The sequence below is a fragment of the Miscanthus floridulus genome, chromosome 10 (genome assembly GCF_019320115.1).
Source record: "Miscanthus floridulus cultivar M001 chromosome 10, ASM1932011v1, whole genome shotgun sequence".
Classification (NCBI taxonomy): domain Eukaryota; kingdom Viridiplantae; phylum Streptophyta; class Magnoliopsida; order Poales; family Poaceae; genus Miscanthus; species Miscanthus floridulus.
Genome location: NC_089589.1, coordinates 139,930,155 through 139,950,572, shown reverse-complemented (window position 1 = coordinate 139,950,572; position 20,418 = coordinate 139,930,155). Strand labels below are relative to the sequence as shown.

Below are 20,418 nucleotides of genomic sequence, written 5' to 3'. Positions count from 1 at the left end.
CCTGCCCTGCCTGCTTGCTGCAGCCGCTTGGGTGGATGACAGTGGCGGACCTAGGATTTTTGCATAGGGTATGCGCCGCAAAAAAAATTTATACAATTCGGTAAACCATTTATAATTCGGTAAAACCATATTATAATTCGGTAAAACGACGTCAAATCTTAATATAAATTGTTCAAATGAAATACAAATACTTCGAAATATAACAATAGGAGAGAGACTTACAATATTACTTGTTTATCCGCCGCTTTCTCAATGACATGAATGTCTCCATTATATCATCTTCATTAACTTGAAAGAAAATATCCCGCTCAATAAATGTGACTAGACAATCATCCAAAACAGTATCACCTATCTTATTCCTTGACTTTGTTTTCACTATAACCAATGCAGAAAATACCCATTCAACACTCGCAGTTGCCACTGGTAAAAAGCAATATCAATTTGAGAAGCAAGTACACCATATCATACACTTTGTGCCTCTTTGTTTCAATAAGCTTAACTGAGAGATCAACAATGTTGTCTAGACCTTGGAAGCTAGCATCTTGTCGCATGTCATCAATATAATTATCAAGTTGCAATTCCAGTTTTAACAAATCATTGTTGGAGAAGTCCTTAGGATAAAATTCAGCCAATCTACGTACCTTCCGTGCATCAAAAGAAGCAAAGGAGTTGGAAGGACTGAAGGCTGACATACAAGAGAGTAGCTCCATATTGATCTCATCAAACCGATTATCAAGCTCTTGACTAATTTGATCAATGACACCAATGTATACTTCTCTTCGGAAATGGTCATCATTTGTTTGGTTTCGGGCACGAGCATACCGTGCTGATTTTCCATAAGGCACATAAGCACCATCCATAGTAGGAATTTCAACACCATGTTTAATACAAAAAGAAGTGACCTTCTGAAGAAAATTATCCCAACCATTAGACCTCAACTCATGCATTCTGCTCTTTGCCACATTAACAAGTGAGATTGCATTAAGAATATCTTGATCCCTTCTCTGCAAGCACTCAGATAACTCATTTGTATATCCAAGAATAGCATACATTAAGTGCACAAAGAAAACAAACTCAAAGGTTTCAAATGCTCCAAGCACAAAATGTATCTTTGTCCAAGCTTCCTTATATGCATTATCAGCACCAAGTTCAATGAGCACATCATGAATTGAGGAATATATAGTGATGATGCTACATATAGTTTTGTAATGAGAGCCCCACCGAGTGTCACCAGGCCTAGGCAAACCCATCTCTTGATTTAATCCACTCCCCGATTCAAGCTCACCACACTCTAGTGCTTTCTTGACATTCTCAAGCCTAGCATTTCGAAGCATATCACGACGCTTGCAAGAAACCCCAACAATGTTCAACAAGATAGATACTTGATCAAAAAAAGTCTTGCAGTCAGTATTTCCTTTGGCAACAGCAACAAGAACTAGTTGGAGTTGATGTGCAAAGCAATGAATATAATAAGTGGAAGGTGATTCTTGCATGATTAAAGTTTTGAGCCCTTTAATATCTCCTTTCATATTGCTAGCCCCATCATAACCTTGACCTCTAATCTGCTGCATACTCAATCCATTACTAACAAGTAAAACTTCAATTGCTTTCTTAAGTGACAAAGAGGTAGTATCATCTACATGAACAACTCCAATAAAGTGATCACATGGCCTTCCAAGTTTATCAACATAACGCAAGCAAAGAGCTAGTTGTTCTTTATGTGATATATCACTAGACTCATCAGCTAAAATTGCATAGGGCTCATCACCAAGTTCCTCAATTATTTTCTTTCTAGTTTCTATGGCACAACAGTGAATAATTTGCTTTTGTATCTTTGGGCTAGTCAAAGTGCAATTACCTGGTGCATTGTTCAAGACATACTTGTTCACTTCTTCACTATTTCCTGCAAGAAACTTTAAAAGTTCAATGAAGTTGCCTCTGTTGCTAGACTCTTCACTTTCATCATGTCCACGGAATGCCAATCCTTGATGCAAAAGAAACTTGATACATCTAAATGAATATGTCAATCTTTTCTTGTAAAGACGAAGCTCCTCCTCACTCCACTTGTCAATGTTATAATCAATTACTACCTTGGGATTCATAAAACCAATGTACTTCTCTTGAGCTGCTTTATGTGCCCTAGAACCAGAATGTTTGAGAAGTGCTGTGATTCCTATATTCCAATTATTCCATCCATCAACAATAAAAGTTTTTGACCCACTGTCCTTCTTGAACAAGTAGCATATGAAGCAAAATACAGAATCCTTCTTGACACTATATTCAAGCCACTCATAATTATACAACCATTGTATATTGAATCGACGAGGTACGCCTCCAATGTTTCGGTATGGAAAATCATGGATATAAGGTTTGCAAGCACCTTTAGTAATATATGCTCTACGAATTGCATCTTCATCATTAACAGGATAATCTTCAATGGGCAGCCTTTCACCTGGATCATATGGTAGGCGATTGATGTCATACGCCGGCGGCTTTGATGCGGGCGGTGGTGGTGATGCTAGCGGGGGCGAGGGCAAATGATCTGCAATTTCTTCAACTTGTACTCTATCTTCTTCTTGATTCTGCTCTTCCACAATATTTACATCCGGAGGTGGGTCAATAGCAGCCGCCTTCTTTGCTGCTTTCTGAAAAAGGGATCGAATGTCTCCGTTTCTTTTCATAATTCAAGACTCAAGAGTTCTGGAAAAAACACTCGCCAATTAGCAAAACTAACGATCGGAAGAAAAAAACTGGAACTGAGGAAGCACGGGGATGGACGGGGAGTATCACCTGAGGAACTGAGGAAGCACGGCGATCACTCGATCAGTCTTGCAGGCGATGGCCAGGCCAGGCAAAGCGACGGGCGATGATCTGCTGGAGTGCTGGTAGGGCGGCGGCGGGCGCGCTGGGCACGGCACCGAGCGGTCGAGCTGGAGCCGGCGCTGGCGCAAGCGAAGAGCAATCTGGATCGTCGTAGTCTCGTAGACGAGGCCTGGGTCCAGCGCCGCAGCGCGTGCTTGCCTGCTTGGGCCGGATGTACGTGGCCCGAGCCATAGTCATGGGCCCTGCGACCGACCCACCTCCGGATGAAACAGGCAGTAAAGAAGCCGTCGTCGTAGAGCACGCGAAGAGCCGTAGTCATGCGCACGCGAAGAGCTATATCTCATACAGCATAATGTATGGTCAGGTGGCCCACAGGGTGCAGTGGACAGGTGGCCCACAGGGTGGTCGGTGGACCACCCTGACCACCCACTAGGTCCGCCACTGGTGGATGAAGGTTTTGATCATGCATTTGGGAAGAATAGATTGAGACCTGAGAGAAACATGGCTCTGTGTAATCATCAGTTTGACATAAACAGGTATACCTTCAGCGGAATTAATCAGGGCAAATACATATACGGAGTAATAATTGACTAGAGAAAGGGTGACATGCTGCAGAGTGCAGACACCATCAGCCCCAGGTTAGCGCCCATCCGACCTGATGGGCCTTGTTAATAATTAAATTCAGGTCCAGTATTATATATGCTAATCTCGCCCCCAGCAGTTCGGCCCAAGGCAGATCCAAGCACATCCCAAGCCTGGCCCAAACTTTCAATTTGTGAATGTCACCATTCACACTAGACGGCAGCGTTTACAGTGTAAAAATATTCTCTAAAAGCCAGGCCGTTTTATGTGAAAAAAACCCTCCCAAATGAGACCTAGGTTTATATATATGCTTTAGTTAAGAAAAAAGAAACATCCGTAGCAGACTTTTTGAGAATAAACATGTGATAGAGATTGATTTTCTAGCTCTGCTCCTTGATTGACGGAGCTCCACTCCTACATTCTCTGGCTTTTCTCCTTGATTCTCTAGTGGAGTGATTCTACTTGGTTATGGTGGGGGAGCAGGGTGGATAGCAGGTGAGAATTGATTCTAGAGTGATTCTTGTGGGTTTTGAACATAAAGCAGTGGAGAGCAGGGTTTTTTTACTCCCAAATTCCAGTGGAAATGGAGGGGTAATTCTTGCCTAGCTTCCACCTGAATCTGTGTGAGATTTAGCTATTTGGTGGAGGAGGAGCGATTCTCGTAGAGAATCAATTCCAAAGAGTCCTTCCAAACAGCCCCTAACATTGGATACTGATTACATGTTTTTTAAAAAAAAACATAAGTCAAGTTTTTCTCCGTGGAAGTTGGCAGGAGTTTTGCTGATTTTTTATTAATACATAATAGGATAAAACAAAAGACATGACATACTTTACAGAGAAAGATGCCGTCATTCTGGGTCTCCAACTTTGAGTTTCTAAGCTAGTATGACTGTCACTCTGGTTTCGAACTCCTGATATTTATGTCCGGGCCCTAAAATTATACATTGGTACTATCCAGATCACTGAACTTGTCCGTTAACACACAATTAGCATGCCACGTTATGCAACTTCTCAGAGACCTAGATGACACCGCTATATATACAAGCTTAGGGATCCAAATATCAGAATTTAAGAGTCTAGGATCCAAATGATCGATACCGCAATACAAGTTTGAGGACTCAAATTATTAAAAAAAAAACAAGAGTTAGAACACAGATGCCACAAGCGTTGCAGTTTTTTTTTTTTTTTTGAGACGGCAAGCGTTGGAGTTTAGGACTAGCAATAAATATTACTCAATACTGACATCCATACCACCACTCCAGAAGCAAGGGAGAACAACCCAAGATAAATGGATCAGGTCCAAGAATTATATTATAATATAGGATAGGTAACTGAGCACTCTTGCAGTAGTAAAATCGAAAAAAAAAGAGAATCGAAAAGAAAAGCTAGAAAGGACGCGACAAGAGAGCTCGACTGAGTACAATGACAAGAAGTCCAGAACGCCCCTCTCTTGCGACTTCTCTTCTACCCTCTTCTACCAGGTTCAGGATCAGGTGAGTAGGAAGATTCTGCGAATTATTATTTTTGTAAAAGCAAATGCCTCCAGCAAATACTTGCTCCTTAATTACACATCTCTGATATCTCTGCTTATATCAGAGAATAAATAACATCAGTGCTTCCCAATTGCCTCTGCCACTTGGAATCAGTTACGGGTCACTGAAACAGTGAGAGCAGGGGAGCTGACAGCAGGCTGCAGGAGCAGCAGCCATGAGCACCATGAGGTTCTGCCGTGAATGGTGAGCTGGTGGTCGATTGATCGGTATATGCTCATCCAGTTTCTTGAGTACTCTACTTTGATTCATGAACAGAGTCGTTCTGTTTCTTTGATGCAATGCAATGCAGCAACAGCATACTGTGTCCAAAGGAGGACAGGCAGAACAAGGTGCTTCTCTACGCCTGCAGGAACTGCGAGCATCAGGAGGTGGCGGACAGCAACTGCGTGTACCGGAACGTGGTGGACCACGCCGCCGGCGAGCTCACGCAGGTGCTGTTCGAGGACGTGGCCTCCGACCCGACGCTGCCGCGCACCAAGTCCGTCCGCTGCGCCGCCTGCGGCCACGGCGAGGCCGTCTTCTTCCAGGTCTGCAGGGTCATGGGCTCATGCATGGATGTCAGTTTTATTGATTAATTAATCTTCAGTGATCGGTTCGGTGGCCTCGAACAACATGAGTGCTGTGTGCTGTGTGCTGTGTGCTGTGTGCTGATGCATGGGCGGTGAACGGTGCAGGCGACGACGAGAGGCGAGGACGGCATGACGCTCTTCTTCGTCTGCTGCAACCCCAGCTGCGGCCACCGATGGAAGGGCTGACCTCATCTGCTGGCGTGCAACGCAATCTGCCAGGATTTATTTGCACATGACAAACCACTATAGTTGTTATGCTTGTATCATAGCTACCATACTGGGGTATAGCGGGTTTAAGGCATTCTCTTTTCTATATATCAAAGCAGGAAGGTTTGACCGTCGCTCAGGGTGCCCACGTCGCCCCGAATTCCCCTGGCCGTCCGATTCAGCAATCGCCGGTCCGTATTGTCTCCACCTCTTGCTACAGTATATTATTTATATGGCTAAATACACAATGATGGGCACGTCGTCATGCATTTGGGTGAATGTGTGCCGCCGTTTCTCGTCTCTACTAATTATTAGGTTGTCCAATGATGTAATGTATTAAGTCTGAAAATATTTATGCAACAGTTTGGAACTTTCTCAAGCTGCACGCCTAATGGACAGGGGAGCCATTTTGGCTCTTTGGAACTCTAATCTAATAAAATAAAAAATAATGCGGTGCGGACCATGTTTATGTTGGATTAATTGGGTTTTGTCCTATTTAGTCTACTAATTAATCAAAGAATTTCAAAGGCACATAATTAGTACTAAGTGGGAGGGGATTAGTATCTAATGAGAAACCCAATAGTAAAGTGCTTAATTTCAATAGGAAGCTGGTGTGTGTTTCTATAGGCAAGTTGAGAAGGGAAGTTTTGGGGAGCCACACGCGCGGCACGCGCCCTTGGCCTTGGCCATGGCCATATGACGGGATGTGATGTCATGGGCCACCTTTTGTGACTTAAGGCTCCGTTCGTGTGGCTAATAAGCCATGACTAAAATTACTGTTGGTTGATTTGTTGTAAGAGAAAAATATTGTTCGTTCGCTGAAAAAGTATGGATTATAAGACAAGCGAACATGATAGTGCAATAGACAAATGGTCAAGGCAACAGTCAACAAGGCTGTAAGGGCACAAGATGCAAATGCGTGGGTCTAGAAGGTCAAATAGGCAAAATTTGTGGGACTAACACCGGTAGAAGTCTAGGTGCCAGCTTACCTTTTTACCTCCTCTGAATCCGTCTAGGCTCATCCCCCATGGGTGTTTTTGGTTCAATGGATATCCAGATATCCATGGATACAGGGTGTTTGGTTAGATGGATAAGCTAAACTTGGATATCCACAATAAGGAATATTCTGAGTAGATGTTAGATATCACGGCCTTAAAAAATCAGGCGGATGAGGATATCCACATATTGATTAGCGCATGTTTTGTGTGACAATTAGAGTAGTATAGTGCTAATTAAAATATTTTTATTTTTAATTAGTGATTATAACGACAAGATTAGTGTCGGTGCATATTTATTAATGTACAAATAGTTGGTATTATTTTTAAATTATAAATATAATTAGTCAAGTATTCTCGTTCCATCCAATCTCATCCATCCAACCAAACAGAAAAATGGCTCACCCCATCCATTCAACCAAACAGACAACGCGGATATCTATATCCCAAAATCCATGGATGGCCATTATCCTATCCACCCTTGTCCTCAAACCAAACACACCCCATGTGTATAGAGGCTGTTTAAGGGCTATGTCTCTTCTTGCTACAGAACTGGCAATCACCATCGGCCATAATTGTCAGTTTCTAACGAGTCGACTGTGATAACCCTTCACTGTCAGGTCATTCATTACCTGAAAATTCAAAAAATGATGAGGGTTGGCATCATAGAAATTTGTTTTGTAACGGGCCGACAATGATAACCCTTCACTATTGGATCATTAATTAGCTCAAAATTCAAAAAATGATGGGGTCAGTATCCTAGAAATTTTAGGACAAATCATTGCATAAACCAAATACCTCATGTAGCCCACACTTAACTATGAAAAAATCTCGTGCTTACTATATTTTAAATGGTTGACACTTATGGTAGTTATATGTATGATTGGCATTTAAAAAAAAATATTCACCTAAATATTTTATATTTTAAATAAATTATAATAAATATTTAAATATCTCAATTTTAGGACGGAATCCTCGTTATCAGAAAAGACAGACATGTAACATATCAGGTGCAAACCAACCAACCAGTACAAATTTGAAAACTACCGATCAGGACCACTAGATGCTGATCCAATAGATAGGGTGAGGGGGCTTAAGCACAAAAAAAGCCCGGCGGGTGGGGGGGCTTAAGCGCAAAAAATCCCACCTCTCACCTTATCTATTGGATCTGCATCTAGTGACCCTGATTGGTAGTTTCCAAGAGGTTGGTTTACCAGACAGAAATGAAAAGGGAAAATTGGTTCTATAGCATTGAAAGATGGCAAGAATCAGAAAATACCATCAAAAGAGTTCTGTTACGTAAAATACCATTGAAAGATGAAAACGTTACCTGAGAATAGCATTTCGTCACGTTGTCACGTTTGGAGGTAGCGACGTCCACTTCCCTTCTCCATTCCCTCTCTTCTCTCTTCTCTAGTTTAAGCGGACTGCGGCGATGAAGCTCCTTTGGCATTGTCCGTGTGGTCGGCAGTGACGGTGGGCGCCGAGGAGGCGGCACCGTTGATGTTGAAGCCGGTGGCGCTGGTCGGGGACGAGGTGAGGATGGGAGGGGGAGGGGGAGGGGTGATCCTGGACGGGTTGAATGACGACGGTGCAGCAGCGCCGCCTGGGGTTTGTAGCGGCGCGCCGCCTGCGGAGGCGGAGGCGCTGCGGCGGGCGCTGTGGCCGCCCAAGAAGTTGTGCTTGTTGTTGTGCATCCAGACCTTGAAGACGCCCTTGACGACGCCGATGTTGCGGCACCACTCGTCGACGATGGCCTCGTCGCGCTTCTGCAGCCGCTCCGACAGCTCCTGTATCCGCTGCTTCTGCTCGGCGGTGAACTTGGTGCGGAACCGCTTCCTGGGCATCGGCATCGCACCCCCGGTGGGCAGCGTGCTCGACGGCGTCAGTTGCTGGGCGGCTGGGGCCTGTAGCCTCTGCACCGCGCCCGCCACCGCAGCCCCGGGCGCGCCGCCGGAGCCAAGCGAGAGCAGCATGTGCGGCGCCGTCGCGAAGTACGACGGCGGCGGTGGGGGCTGTTGCGCCACCGGTGCCGGCACGTGGTGGTGCGACGGCGAAGGCGGGGACACCAACCGCTCCTCGTCGTACTCCGAGCCCTCCGAGTCGGAATCGGAGTCGTCGGCGTCGACGACCCCCGGGTGGTGGTGGCGGTCCTCGGGTGTCTCCTCCCCGCCGCGGTGTGGCTGGCCGTGCAGCACGCTCGGCGGCGGCGGCGCCAGGAGCGCCAACGGCGCAGGCGTAGGCGGGGAACACTCCACCGTCCGGCGGTGGAAATTGCGGTGGCACCCGCACGTGGCGCACTTGAGCGACGTCGGGTCGGCCGAGTTGGCCCCTGGCGAGGGCATGAACTCGCCGCACCCGTCCACAGCGTGCCCGCCCAGGCTCGCGGCGTGGTTCTTGAGGCACTCCCGGTACAGCGGCTCCCCCCCCCGGCCCCGGCCGGCGCCACGGCCGTCGGCTTCACCTGCTTCTTGAGGGCGGCGCCATTGGGGAACATGACGGGCTTGTACTTGACGTCCATGGCTTCCATGCGGCGCGGGCGCCCCCCACTGGGAAGTGGACGCCGTTACCTCCAAACGTGACAACGTGACGAAATGCTATTCTCAGGTAACGTTTTCATCTGTCAATGGTATTTTACGTAACATAACTCTTTTGATGGTATTTTCCGATTCTTGCAATCTTTATAGAACCAATTTTCCCAAATGAAAACCAGGGGCACCAGCACCGGTAGTACTGTCCAGATAGTAAGCGCAACCAGTCAGATTCAATAAAACAAAAAAAAAAAAAGTGTCCAACTAGTCAAACGGAGGTTTGCCTGCAGCAGCACACCTGTAAACAGCGAACCTTGGGGTTTTCTCCGCCGACCAGGGAAGCGGCGATTCGTGCCGCGCAGGGGAAACCGACCCTGCCTCGTGTCCGCGTCGGCGATGGCCGCCGCCGAGACGGCGACGGTCTTCATGGAGACGAGCCTCGGCACCCGCCTCGTCCTCTCCTTCCCCGCCCGCGCCACCACCGTCGCCGACCTCAAGCGTGCGTGCCTCTCCATCTTCCTCCCCTTTCTCCTCACTCTCCCCATCTAGAGAAAAAAATCCGCCTTTTTCCCCTCGCTTCTTGTTTATGGCGATTCTGTTGCAAATCGATCCCTTTACCTCTGCATTCCTCCTGATTTGTGCGGCATCGCTGGGAAAAAAAACACACGAACTGACACCCTGAACCCCAAATTGAACCCGCAGGCCAAGTGAGCGCGGAGCATGCCGCGTGTTTCCCCTGCACCGGGCCAATCGCCGTCTCATCCTTGCAGGTATGGTGCCGGAATAACAATGCGGGTGTCAAAAGATTAATCTTTAGCCGCTAATTTTGTTTTGGTTGCCCCGTTGTGGAAAATTTCGTTTCTTTTGGCTTCATCTATTGGCACTGTTTCATTTCGCAGATTGAGCTGGATGGTTCCTGGTTTCAGCTCACTGATTCCGTTGTCGTGGAAGCTGCTTTCGAGTGGGTCAAGGGGCCAAGGCGCCTCCTGGTTGAGGCTCACGAGCTTCGTCCTCATCCACCTGCTTGCAAGGATGCCAAGTGTGGAACTGCTGATGCTGAACCAAATGCGGGCCATTCAGTCGTCGCTGAGGACTCCTTGCAGTACATGTTACCTCCTGCAGAGGCACCAGGAGGTGGCAATCATGCCTCAGGCAATGGCGTCAGTGACATCCGACAGCTGAAGAACCAGCAGGATAAAGTTGTTGAGCATGCTTTATGTCAGCACGAAGATGGAATTACTATGCCTCAAGAAAGTTCAAATATTGATTTAGCCATTGGCGACAGCGGCACTGGCACCCCACTGGCAAACCAGGAGGACAAGCCTCAGGAATGTATTGAGCATGTCTCTCGCCAACTCGAAGATGGAATTGGCATGTCTCAAGAAAGTTCACATTGTGATTTAGCCACAGGTGACAGTGACACCTCACTGACAAACCAAGAGAACAAACTTCAGGGATGTGTTGAGCATGCCTCTGTTCAGCTCGAAGATGGAATCACCATGCCCCAAGAAAGTTCACATTTTGATTTAGCCACAGGCACCAATAACACCCCACTGCCAAACCAGGAGGACAAACTTCAAGGATGTGCTGAGCATGCCTCTGTTCAGCTCGAAGATGGAACAACCATGCCTCAAGAAAGTTCACATTTTGATTTAACAACAGGCACCAATAACAGCCCACTGCCAAACCAGGAGGACAAACTTCAGGGATGTGCTGAACATGCTTCTGTTCAGCTCGAAGATGGAATCACCATGCCTCAGGAAAGTTCACATTTTGATTTAGCAACAGGCACCAATAACCGCCCACTGCCAAACCAGGAGGACAAACTTCAGGGATGTGCTGAGCATGCTTCTGGTCACCTTGAAGATGGAATCACCATGCCTCAGGAAGGTTCAGATTCTGATTTAGCAGCAGGAGGTAGTGACACTCTACCAATGGACCAACAGGACAAATTTCATGATGGTGCTGAGCATGCTTCAGCTCACAGTGAAGGTAGAACTACCATGCCCCAAGAAAGTTCAGATCTTGGTGTAGCAGAAGACAAAGGGAATGATCGTGCTGGGGATCAACAAAAAGACATCATCATGGAGCCAAGAGGGAAGAAACGGTTTAGGGAGGAAGATGAAGCTGACAGAAACATCGATGTGAACTGTGATGACAATCTTTCCCATTTTGTTAGCCCCACACCTAAGTTTGTGTCTGAGAAAAAGAGCAGTATGATTGAGCAAGCAAAATTGGACAGTGCCCCCTTGCTGTATAATTTGGATGATTCCTCACATGGTTTATTGGTAAAACTCTCTGGTGGCCAGAAGGAACAATGGACATCTGGTGTGTGCAGTGAAGGAAGCATCAACAATAAACCAGCTATTCCACCTTGTGCTGAGTCCATGGGAAAAGATAAGTCTTCAGACAAAGAAGTGATGACACAGATAGGTGACAAGGAGGAACCTCAGATAGCTGGGTGCACAGGTAAAAGCAGCTGCAAAAGAACAGATGTTCCACATTATGTTGACTCCATGAATGAAGGCAATAAGAGGCCAGCTTCCAATGTCCATTTTCTCAACAAAGGGGAAAATGAAAGGGCCACATCATCTGTGACCAAAGAACATGAGCCTTGTTTCAGAAGAAGGCACCACCGGGTTGCTGTGCGTAAAGTGTCTATGAGCAGGGCAATGAAGGTATATCCTTTCAGGTAAATATGCTCTTTCTCGAGATACCATGTGCTTATGGCTATACACCAAGTGTTTACCACTGTATATCGGTAGAATCTCTTTTGTTTCTGCCCTGTAAATGATCTTAAAGGTGGCAAAATATTTTTCAAATTCTTGTACTTGATCGTTCAGCTTGCAGCAAGAGTAATTCGGTCTAGGCGTCTTACTCTCATCTGGGAGTCCTAGAATGCTTCAAATTATCATGCGCTGGCTTATAATTTTATGTTTGATATAGGTGTCCTGATCATGTTTTGATAGCCCTATCCAGACTCAGTGGTTTGAAGCTTAGTTCCAGGTGGAGTAACTAATTTGATAAAGGGACAGGGCATGCTATATGTGATAAAATTACCTTTTGAACTTTGAAGTAAAACTATGAAAGATTTCTTTGTTAAACTTGCACAAAAAGCTGGAATGAGGCAACAAGGATGGTATATTGCTGTGGTGAGGAATTCATTGAATTCTTAGCTAATGTGTTGTGGAAAGAGAGATGTTAGTTTAGTGATGTTATCTAGTTGGTTAGTGTTAGGAAAAGTTTAGTCTTAGACTCCTAGTCTGTTGCCTATTTCCTAGTTTCTTAATTTACCTAGATGATATAAATGTACCCTAGTCTTTGTTTAGGGATCAAGAAAAATTAGATCAAAGTTCTCTAAAGGATCAGCACTGTCTGAGCCTCCTGCCACAGGGACAAACCTGTTAGTGACAAAGGTGACTGTCAGAATTATCTTCGACCAATCCACCAATACTGATCTGCTATGTAATAAATTTGTGTGCAATATTGCAATAAGAACCTTAATCAATTTTTTTTCTGCTAAATTTGGGTATAGGGTATGGCTAGTTTGGGAATAAACCTCTTGAAAATATTTGGAAATTTAGAGAAGTGAATATGCCATGTAAACCTCTTCTGTGTTGGGAAGCAAGGTTTACATGTATATTAGCATTATCCTTTTGCAAATTAAAGGATCCTTTTTATCCCAAAACATTAGTAGTAATACTAAACAAATTCTGATTATTTGGCTGTTAGTTCGAATTATGCTTATCAGGAGTGGGCCACCAAATGCAATAAATAGGGGGTCCAGAAATTATACAGGCAAGAGATGGCAGTCAAGTTTAGCTTGTGTGTTGCTAACAAAGGGGATCCTATTGGATAAAAAACAGTCATAGATTGAACAGAACCTTAAAGTAGCAGTTAAAATCTGTTTTGCTTCTGTGAATCCTTCTACTATTTGTAACTGCTAGTGATAATTTTTTAGAAAATACTGCTTCACCTATAATGTGAACATCCCCCAAGAGGGAGGTGTTGTCCCCCAAGAGGGAGGTGTTGTTGGACAAGTATCTGTTATGAAAAGCTGATGAAATAGGTCAAGCTGCCAGAGCAGGAGCAGCCTAACAAAAAATTTTCAAGATTGGGAGGCTGTTTGCAGTCTTAAACACTGGTGAACTTGCTAGGGGTTTGTCACGTCGGTGAGGAAGTGACCGGATTGGGCAGCTACAGGTGGTCTCTGGCCAGTGGCTACTCCTTGGCTGGTTTCCTATCTGTGGTGGTGGTAACAACACGAGTGTGGAAGTGTACATAAAGCTGGAAATGGTAAACAGGGAATGGTACGGCGAGGCATTCATTGAAGTCTTCGCTAATGTGTGTGTAGTAGGGTAATGAAATCTTAACAGAATTATTATTGCCAAATTTCAGTATGGCTAGTTTGGGCACAAAACAACCTAATAAAACCCTTGAGAACACTTGGAAACCGCTGGATAAGTAAGCAAAACTGCATTGGTAATAAACATAGATAATTGTGTCAGGAAGGTTTACATGTACACTAGCATTATCCTTTTCCAACTAAAAAAAAATCAGAAGGGCTTTGATGAGGATTGCTTTTTTTTTTCTTTTTTGGGATCAAGTGCTTGAGGTGGTTCTGAATTTTGTGAAGGTGTTATTATTGGAAATGGGAGTCGATCCTCTTGCATTGTCAATTGTCATTTCTAAATCTCTCAGCATGTTTTAGTACCCCTGTGATCAAAGTGGATGACTACTTTGAGGAGTCAGGATCTAGAACTAGTTTCAGTAGCTCTTTTGAGGTTCAGGAACCGGAGGAACCGGATCAGCTTCTTGACATTATTTATTTGTTGGACCTTTGTTTTGTTTCCAAGTTTCAGAAATATTTAATGAGTTTTCTTGTTTCTACAGGTTTTAGTTTGATCTCACATGGACGATGTGTAATAAGAACATGTTGCTGAGAAAGCTGTAGAACAGACAGAGAATGGGAAATGCTTTTGGGTACAACTTAAGTAGAACCATTCATCTAAACCCTCCATCGAGAATGTGAAATGCTTTTGGGTACAACTTAAGTAGAACCATTCATCTAAACCCTCCATCGAATTTCTGAGCTTTTCATCCAAGTGACTTTTAACTGTTGGATCCGGAGTTGTACTGAAGTTGGGTGTACATGAAAAACGAAGGCCTGAGTAACTAAATAGTATCTAGCTCTGCAGTAGTTTGTCTGTAGAGTTAACTCATGACCCAGTGATGTGGGTCTTAAGGTTATCTAACGTACAATTGCAGTTCTGAATGAACCTCTTACTATGGTCATTCGAGTCCGGCCATTACATATGTATCTAGGATGGCATCGTGGCTGACTTATGGAGCTTGATGCAATCTAGACAGCCCATATTTTGTTGGAATGCACTCATCAGCATCTCGCTCTTCACAAAGCTATGTACCTAGAAAAGCCAAAATGACCTATAATTTGAGACAGAGGGGTGGTATTTGGTATCTCTCTGTTTTACACACAACACATAAGCTCTTGCGAAACTTGCAGCGCTGCTGACGCTAGTGTTTATATGCCGTAAAAGCTGAAGAAGGCTACTGCAGTTTGCAGGCATCGGCTATTTTTCATTCTTTACCATTGATTATTTTCATTCTCTCGCCCTGTTCGCTTGGCGGATAAGCCATGACTGAAAGTACTGTTGGTTGATTTGTTGTGAAAGAAAAATACTATTTGTTGGCTGAAAAAGTACGGCTTATAAGCCAAGCGAACGGGACGTCTATCCTGTGTGTTCTATCCTGCGTGTTGCTCACATTTTCTGGGGATTACCTAGACTCACATGTCACCTATTATTTGGTTTCCTAGGGAATTTACTTTCTTTCTTGGAAAAAATCCAAGTAAATATGCACATCGTAAGGTCACAAATCAATCGGTACCAAATTTCAATTTGTATTTTTTCTGCAGTCCGACAACGGCTCATTAGTTGTTAGATAAGGCTCAACTACCTAAGCCAGTCTCTGCTAAAAAAAACCCTACTTAAGCCAGTCAATATGTGGAGTTAAGCCCAGAGAACAGAGGCCAACCTACACGCCAAAGCCCAAGGCTCGCTTTTACCCGTGTCAAAGAAAAAATTATTTCCTTTAAGATCATTTTCTTTTCTCTTATTCCCTGCCCCCCCTTAATCTAACGTGAATTTCCAGCATTTATATTTGTGCATACAAACTGAAAAATAAAAAAAATGCAAATAAGACGAACGACTTAAATTACAAAACAAATGAGACCTACAAATTAGAGAGAGAATGTCTACTAAAGCATTTGGAAGGAAAAAAAAATAAAATGGGATAGGAAAGATGGAAAAGATGAAAAATAAAAAGAAAGAAATAGGAGAAAAAAACGACATGTTACAACTGGGCCAGAATGCGTGCACTGCCAGTCTGTCACCACAAGCTTCTTCTTCACACGGGCGCAACTAGGCCGAGGCAAAGCTATACCAATGTTCAGGCGCAACTAGGCCAGCCTTCAGGTAACATGCGTCCGGTCCGAATCAGACTGCAAAGCCCATCCTAGGACGCTGTTAGGGACAGATGGAGGATGGCTTTATTACTGTTTGACTGAATCTACCTTGCTAAAAAAAAAAAAAAAACTGTTTGAACCTAGCCCGTTTGAATCTTTGGATTCTAACTTGAGATTTTAGCTGGTCGAAGGATTCTATTGCCCATATTACCCTCCACATTCTGACCAACTATTAGGCCAGTTTATATGAAATATTATCTTTATGTCCGTGCGTTGACTGGCCCGCACCGTTTGAATCGTTGTTGCCAAGCACTAGCCTAGACCTGAGCATTTATATAGGTTGCGTTTGGTTCGGGCTGGGCTGAAAAAAGCCTGGTTGTTTCGGGCAAATAAAAAAATTCCACCCATAACTGTTATATTAGGCGAGTCGGGTTTGATTTTTCTTTTTTTTTTGAATTGTCGGGCTTGTTTAAAAAAATTCCACCCGCACTGTAAGCAGTGTAAAATAGTTAAATAAATACTACTGACTGGGCTCGGACTGAGAAAAATTTTCTAGGTAACAGAGTCTGTGTCTAGGCCCTGTCCACTAAAACTCGTGGGTGGGCCAAAACCTAGTGGGCTTGGGCCGGACCAGGCTCAATTCGCTTAGGTCTACACTAGCCACCCGTGTCCTTGCTCGCGCGAGAGCCGCTCACTGCTGGCCGCCAACAGAGCTCGCCCGCCAGTGCTTTATCTAAGGTGGGAAAGGACTAGGAGAAGATAGATAGCCCATGGAAGAGCGAACGAGGGATGAATGATTGACTAGATTTTTATCCGAGCACACTTATACAAACGTTGCATTGGGATGCATAGTTTCTTCACGTAATGTTTTTATGATATAGAAACTGTACTATATGGTTTCTGCATTAGACTACCCTAAGAAAGACGCAATGACGACACCACAGAGATCAATACCGGCCAGCACATATTATTGTTGTTCAATGAAAGATCAGATACATGTAGGCGTATGTATGTATCTCCTCTAAAGCTTCTTATCACGGACATGCATGCAAGCCCTCCATGAGCAATAGCTAGCATGAGTCTGCTTACACCGTGACCTGCTATCATCAGGGAAAACACTGTTTAGTACCTTATCGCACATGCATGCATATTACAAGTTGCAGCACAAATATATATACATGCATTAACTATAGAGAGAATTATGTATTTGGCACTGAAACAAATCAGTCTTTCGTATTTAGCATTAAAAAATTTGAACTTTCTTATTCAGCACCAAGTTGAAATTTCCTTCCCTAGATAGCACTGCCGTCCATTTGGGCCAGTAACGGCGTCAAGTGGTTGGTAAAATGACATAAATGCCCTTCTTTGTAGCAGAAATACATAATGCCAAATAGGGAAATAATAGATGGACATGTTGTCAAATAAGAAAATTATAAATATCATAAATATATTGTGAACTAAAACATGAGATTTTGATAATCGAAGTATGCAAATAAATAAATAATAAATTTCAAATAAAACATGGGATTTTGATAATCTAAGGCAAGAGCAGATCCCGCTGGGATAGGCTTAGCACGGGAGAGATTTGCCCTGTCTAGTTAGCTTGGTCAGAAATTGTTTGATGCAATTTAGCAGCTCGCTCATTTCAGTTTGATCAATCCTATATTCTTGTCAGATCATCGCAAGACACGAAGGCAACAACAAACAGATATTTCTCCATAAATGCTTAGAATAGTACATGTTTGAGCATCTGGTGTCACAGCTAGCCAATCATCTAGAGTTCTCCGCAATTGAACATCAGAAGTATACAAGTACTCATATTTCTCGCTCAATCACCGAAACTACGAATTACTCCCTCTGTCCCTAAATGAGTTCTCTAGGCAACTAGTAGTGAGCTACATATCAAGCATTGAAACCTAATAAAGTAGCAAGCCTCCCAGAAGTTGCTCCTCTTTCCCTCCTTGTTCCCCTTCCTGAAGCACTTGCACTTTATATGAAAAAAGCGAACTATGTTAGTAAAGAGAGGCAATGTTGCCTGCATCCCAAGCTAACTGGGTCACAGACACTGAACCTACGATCCAACCTTGGGTGTGGCAGCATATGGTTCCCTTCAACTCTTAAACTCTGGCTAAGGTCAGCAGAGTAAATAATGATGTTTAACTCAAATGTCCATTTAGATGAAAAATTGAAAAAAAAAATCATCAACAATGGAAATTGATTGCTGCTGATATTTGGCACATCATGAAGAAGACAATTTTTATTTCATTGGAGATCTAGGGAAGCTTGAAGCAAAATGGTCTTCGGATGATTTGTGAGATTGCTGGTAAAAAAGATCCCTAAATAATGGCGAATAGATGTAGCAACAGGGCACAAGCCTTCCCAATGCGTATTTTACTCATTTACAATTATAAATACATAATTCTCTTGTTAATTTCATCGCGAAAAGTGCAAATTTGGACTCATAAACCATGGTTGTTTTGTCTTGTTTCTCCACTGGGAAATGTTTGATTGGGACTACAAGTAATTAGCTCAATGAACAAGCGAACTAAATTTTGAAGTAAATATGTATGAAGTCCCCATCATTTTTCAGGGTTCAAGTGGAACAGACCTGCTCGATCCTAAATTTTGCTGACTCATAATGCTGAGGTTGGTGTGTGTTCTGAAAACCTTCAGCGCCATCTATAGCCTGTTAAAACAATGCAACGAACTAGAAAATTTAAATAGAAGCTCAAAACTAGAAGTAATTATGTGTGTGGAATAGAACTTCATAATTAGAAAGATCTAATGACCTCACTTATAGTATCAACAGCGAGTTGTATTTGTCTTCTCAATACAGCATCTGCCATCTGGGAGAAGATTGGGGCTAAATCCACAAAAACAACCTGTTTCTGTAGATCACTAGGAAAATCTGCACGATACTGGAGAAAAGAATCCACAAAGATTAGCAGAACACATTTCATTTTGGAAACACATGAAATATATTCAGAAAAATATCTCTTAAAAAGTGCTATTTAATTTGGTTGCCCGAAGAGGAAAAATAAATTTCAACAGCATGACTGCATGAGACTGGTTCTTTTTTGTTTTGTTGGAAGTAAACAAGATCAATCCAGGACGTAGAGGCATAGATTTTTTTTCATGTGCAAAGTAAACACTCTATCTTCTCACACAACAATGTTGTCCCGTAGCCATAGAAAGCATAGTTGAACTTGAACACAACAGCCAGCTGCAACTTGGTGAGTTTCTTGTCTTGGGTTTTCACAAAGTCCCCTGAGGCCCTGAGTAGTGGGCAGCGGTGGTAGGTGGCAGCAAGGGTTCCACTGCCTGCAAGTGCACCAGCAGGATGGGTGGGGCTGGACCGCTGGAGGCAGTACATGAGCTCAGATGGCATGGCAGATACTGACTTTTTGGCTGGGAGATTATCTTCAGTGCCAAGAACATTTCCAGCATTCAAAGGAACAATTTCTTGAAATCTGACAACAAGAAAAAGAAGTTAAACAGTTTCCAGCACTCAAGACCATATCGTGAAGTTAAATTTTGTTTAAAATTTAGAAGCCCTTGGCGCTACACACCCTAAAACATAGATATCAGCCGGAGGTGAAGAATGAAGCCATTCATCAAGATTCAATCCCCTTGGGGATTTACCTCCAACATTCCATGTGGAGGCAAAGATTCTACAAAAGCAAGGAAACAAAAGTGATCAGTAAAGTCAAACTGCAAGAACTATCTACAAGCACAAACAGGCAACTGACTGATTTTCAACACTGAAAATCTGAGATGCACACTACCATACTACTACTAGCACACAACAGATCAATTGGTCCGCGCTTTCCATTTCGTTTCTAATCTCACAAGGCAAAGAAGCACATGGAGTGGAAAAAAAGAAACTCTACCTGTAATTCTGAACTTCTGTGAGGCGTGCCGCATCGACGCCGGGGGATCGGGCGGGGCGGACGCGGCGCCTGGGGCACCTGCCGCGAACTGAGGCGCGAACCGGGGGGGGGGAGGAGAAGGGAGACGCGCAGCCTCGCCGCTGGGATCCGCCTTGCCGCCGGGAAGAGTCTCCGCCGGCAGCCAATGGCCGAGGCGGACCCGCCGCCTGGGGCACCCGCCGCCCCTAGAGCCGAGGGGGGGGGGGTGGAGGAGAAGGGCGACGCGCTGCCTAGCCGCCGGGAGCCGCCTTGCTGCCGGCAGCCGCCCTAACCCTAGGCTGCGAATCGGAACGGAAAGTGTAGGAGGCCGACGCGTTTTGCTTCCAGTGCCTGTTCGTGCGATTCATGAAGGAGGAGGGGCAGTGCTGTCCCACTATGAAAAACCTGACACAGTCAAAGTAGTCCACTAACAGATAAATAGATGGAATGGACGGTAGTGCCATATAGGGAAGGAAATTTTAACTTGATGCCAGATAAGAAAGTTCAAATTTTTAAGTGCTAAATACAAAAGACTGATTTGTTTCAGTGCCAAATACATAATTCATGTATTTGGCACTGAAACAAATCAGTCTTTCGTATTTAGCATTAAAAAATTTGAACTTTCTTATTCAGCACCAAGTTGAAATTTCCTTCCCTAGATAGCACTGCCGTCCATTTGGGCCAGTAACGGCGTCAAGTGGTTGGTAAAATGACATAAATGCCCTTCTTTGTAGCAGAAATACATAATGCCAAATAGGGAAATAAT

General features: G+C 44.1%; 3 protein-coding genes and 1 pseudogene across 4 annotated transcripts; 2 read left to right on the top strand and 2 right to left on the bottom strand.

The window, feature by feature from the left end:
- Window positions 1–401: 401 nt before the first annotated feature.
- On the bottom strand, window positions 402–3,142 carry LOC136489818 (uncharacterized). The gene is made up of 3 exons (XM_066486357.1): window positions 3,081–3,142; window positions 2,791–3,021; window positions 402–2,673 (listed from the first exon to the last, which is right to left on the bottom strand). The coding sequence occupies exons 1-3, from the start codon at window positions 3,140–3,142 to the stop codon at window positions 402–404; spliced, it is 2,565 nt and encodes an 854-aa protein (XP_066342454.1).
- Window positions 3,143–5,112: 1,970 nt separating this feature from the next.
- LOC136489817 (DNA-directed RNA polymerases II, IV and V subunit 9B-like) lies at window positions 5,113–5,713 on the top strand. The gene is made up of 3 exons (XM_066486356.1): window positions 5,113–5,141; window positions 5,248–5,485; window positions 5,633–5,713. The coding sequence occupies exons 1-3, from the start codon at window positions 5,113–5,115 to the stop codon at window positions 5,711–5,713; spliced, it is 348 nt and encodes a 115-aa protein (XP_066342453.1).
- Window positions 5,714–8,147: 2,434 nt separating this feature from the next.
- Window positions 8,148–9,259, bottom strand: LOC136485866 (zinc-finger homeodomain protein 9-like; annotated as a pseudogene).
- Window positions 9,260–9,571: 312 nt separating this feature from the next.
- On the top strand, window positions 9,572–14,602 carry LOC136485865 (uncharacterized). 2 transcript variants are annotated; one of them, XM_066482685.1, is made up of 4 exons: window positions 9,572–9,759; window positions 9,963–10,030; window positions 10,160–11,938; window positions 14,154–14,602. In XM_066482685.1, the coding sequence occupies exons 1-4, from the start codon at window positions 9,657–9,659 to the stop codon at window positions 14,163–14,165; spliced, it is 1,962 nt and encodes a 653-aa protein (XP_066338782.1). In that variant the 5' UTR covers window positions 9,572–9,656; the 3' UTR covers window positions 14,166–14,602. The 2 variants fall into 2 exon arrangements, with proteins under 2 accessions (XP_066338782.1, XP_066338781.1); XM_066482684.1 differs by having other exon boundaries at window positions 10,160–11,952.
- The last annotated feature ends 5,816 nt before the right edge of the window (window positions 14,603–20,418 follow it).

Bases quoted from the DNA above. Each gene is read 5' to 3' on its own strand.
- LOC136489818 (XM_066486357.1), bottom strand. From the start codon at position 3,142: ATGACTACGGCTCTTCGCGTGCTCTACGACGACGGCTTCTTTACTGCC. The intron at 3,022-3,080 runs GTGGGTCGGTCG...CGGCCCAAGCAG, and splicing joins ACTGCCTGTTTCATCCGGAG to GCAAGCACGCGCTGCGGCGC. The intron at 2,674-2,790 runs GTGATACTCCCC...AATTATGAAAAG, and splicing joins GTGCTTCCTCAGTTCCTCAG to AAACGGAGACATTCGATCCC.
- LOC136489817 (XM_066486356.1), top strand. From the start codon at position 5,113: ATGAGCACCATGAGGTTCTGCCGTGAATG. The intron at 5,142-5,247 runs GTGAGCTGGTGG...AATGCAATGCAG, and splicing joins ATGAGGTTCTGCCGTGAATG to CAACAGCATACTGTGTCCAA. The intron at 5,486-5,632 runs GTCTGCAGGGTC...TGAACGGTGCAG, and splicing joins GCGAGGCCGTCTTCTTCCAG to GCGACGACGAGAGGCGAGGA.
- LOC136485865 (XM_066482684.1), top strand. From the start codon at position 9,657: ATGGCCGCCGCCGAGACGGCGACGGTCTTCATGGAGACGAGCCTCGGC. The intron at 9,760-9,962 runs GTGCGTGCCTCT...TTGAACCCGCAG, and splicing joins CACCGTCGCCGACCTCAAGC to GCCAAGTGAGCGCGGAGCAT. The intron at 10,031-10,159 runs GTATGGTGCCGG...TTCATTTCGCAG, and splicing joins TCGCCGTCTCATCCTTGCAG to ATTGAGCTGGATGGTTCCTG.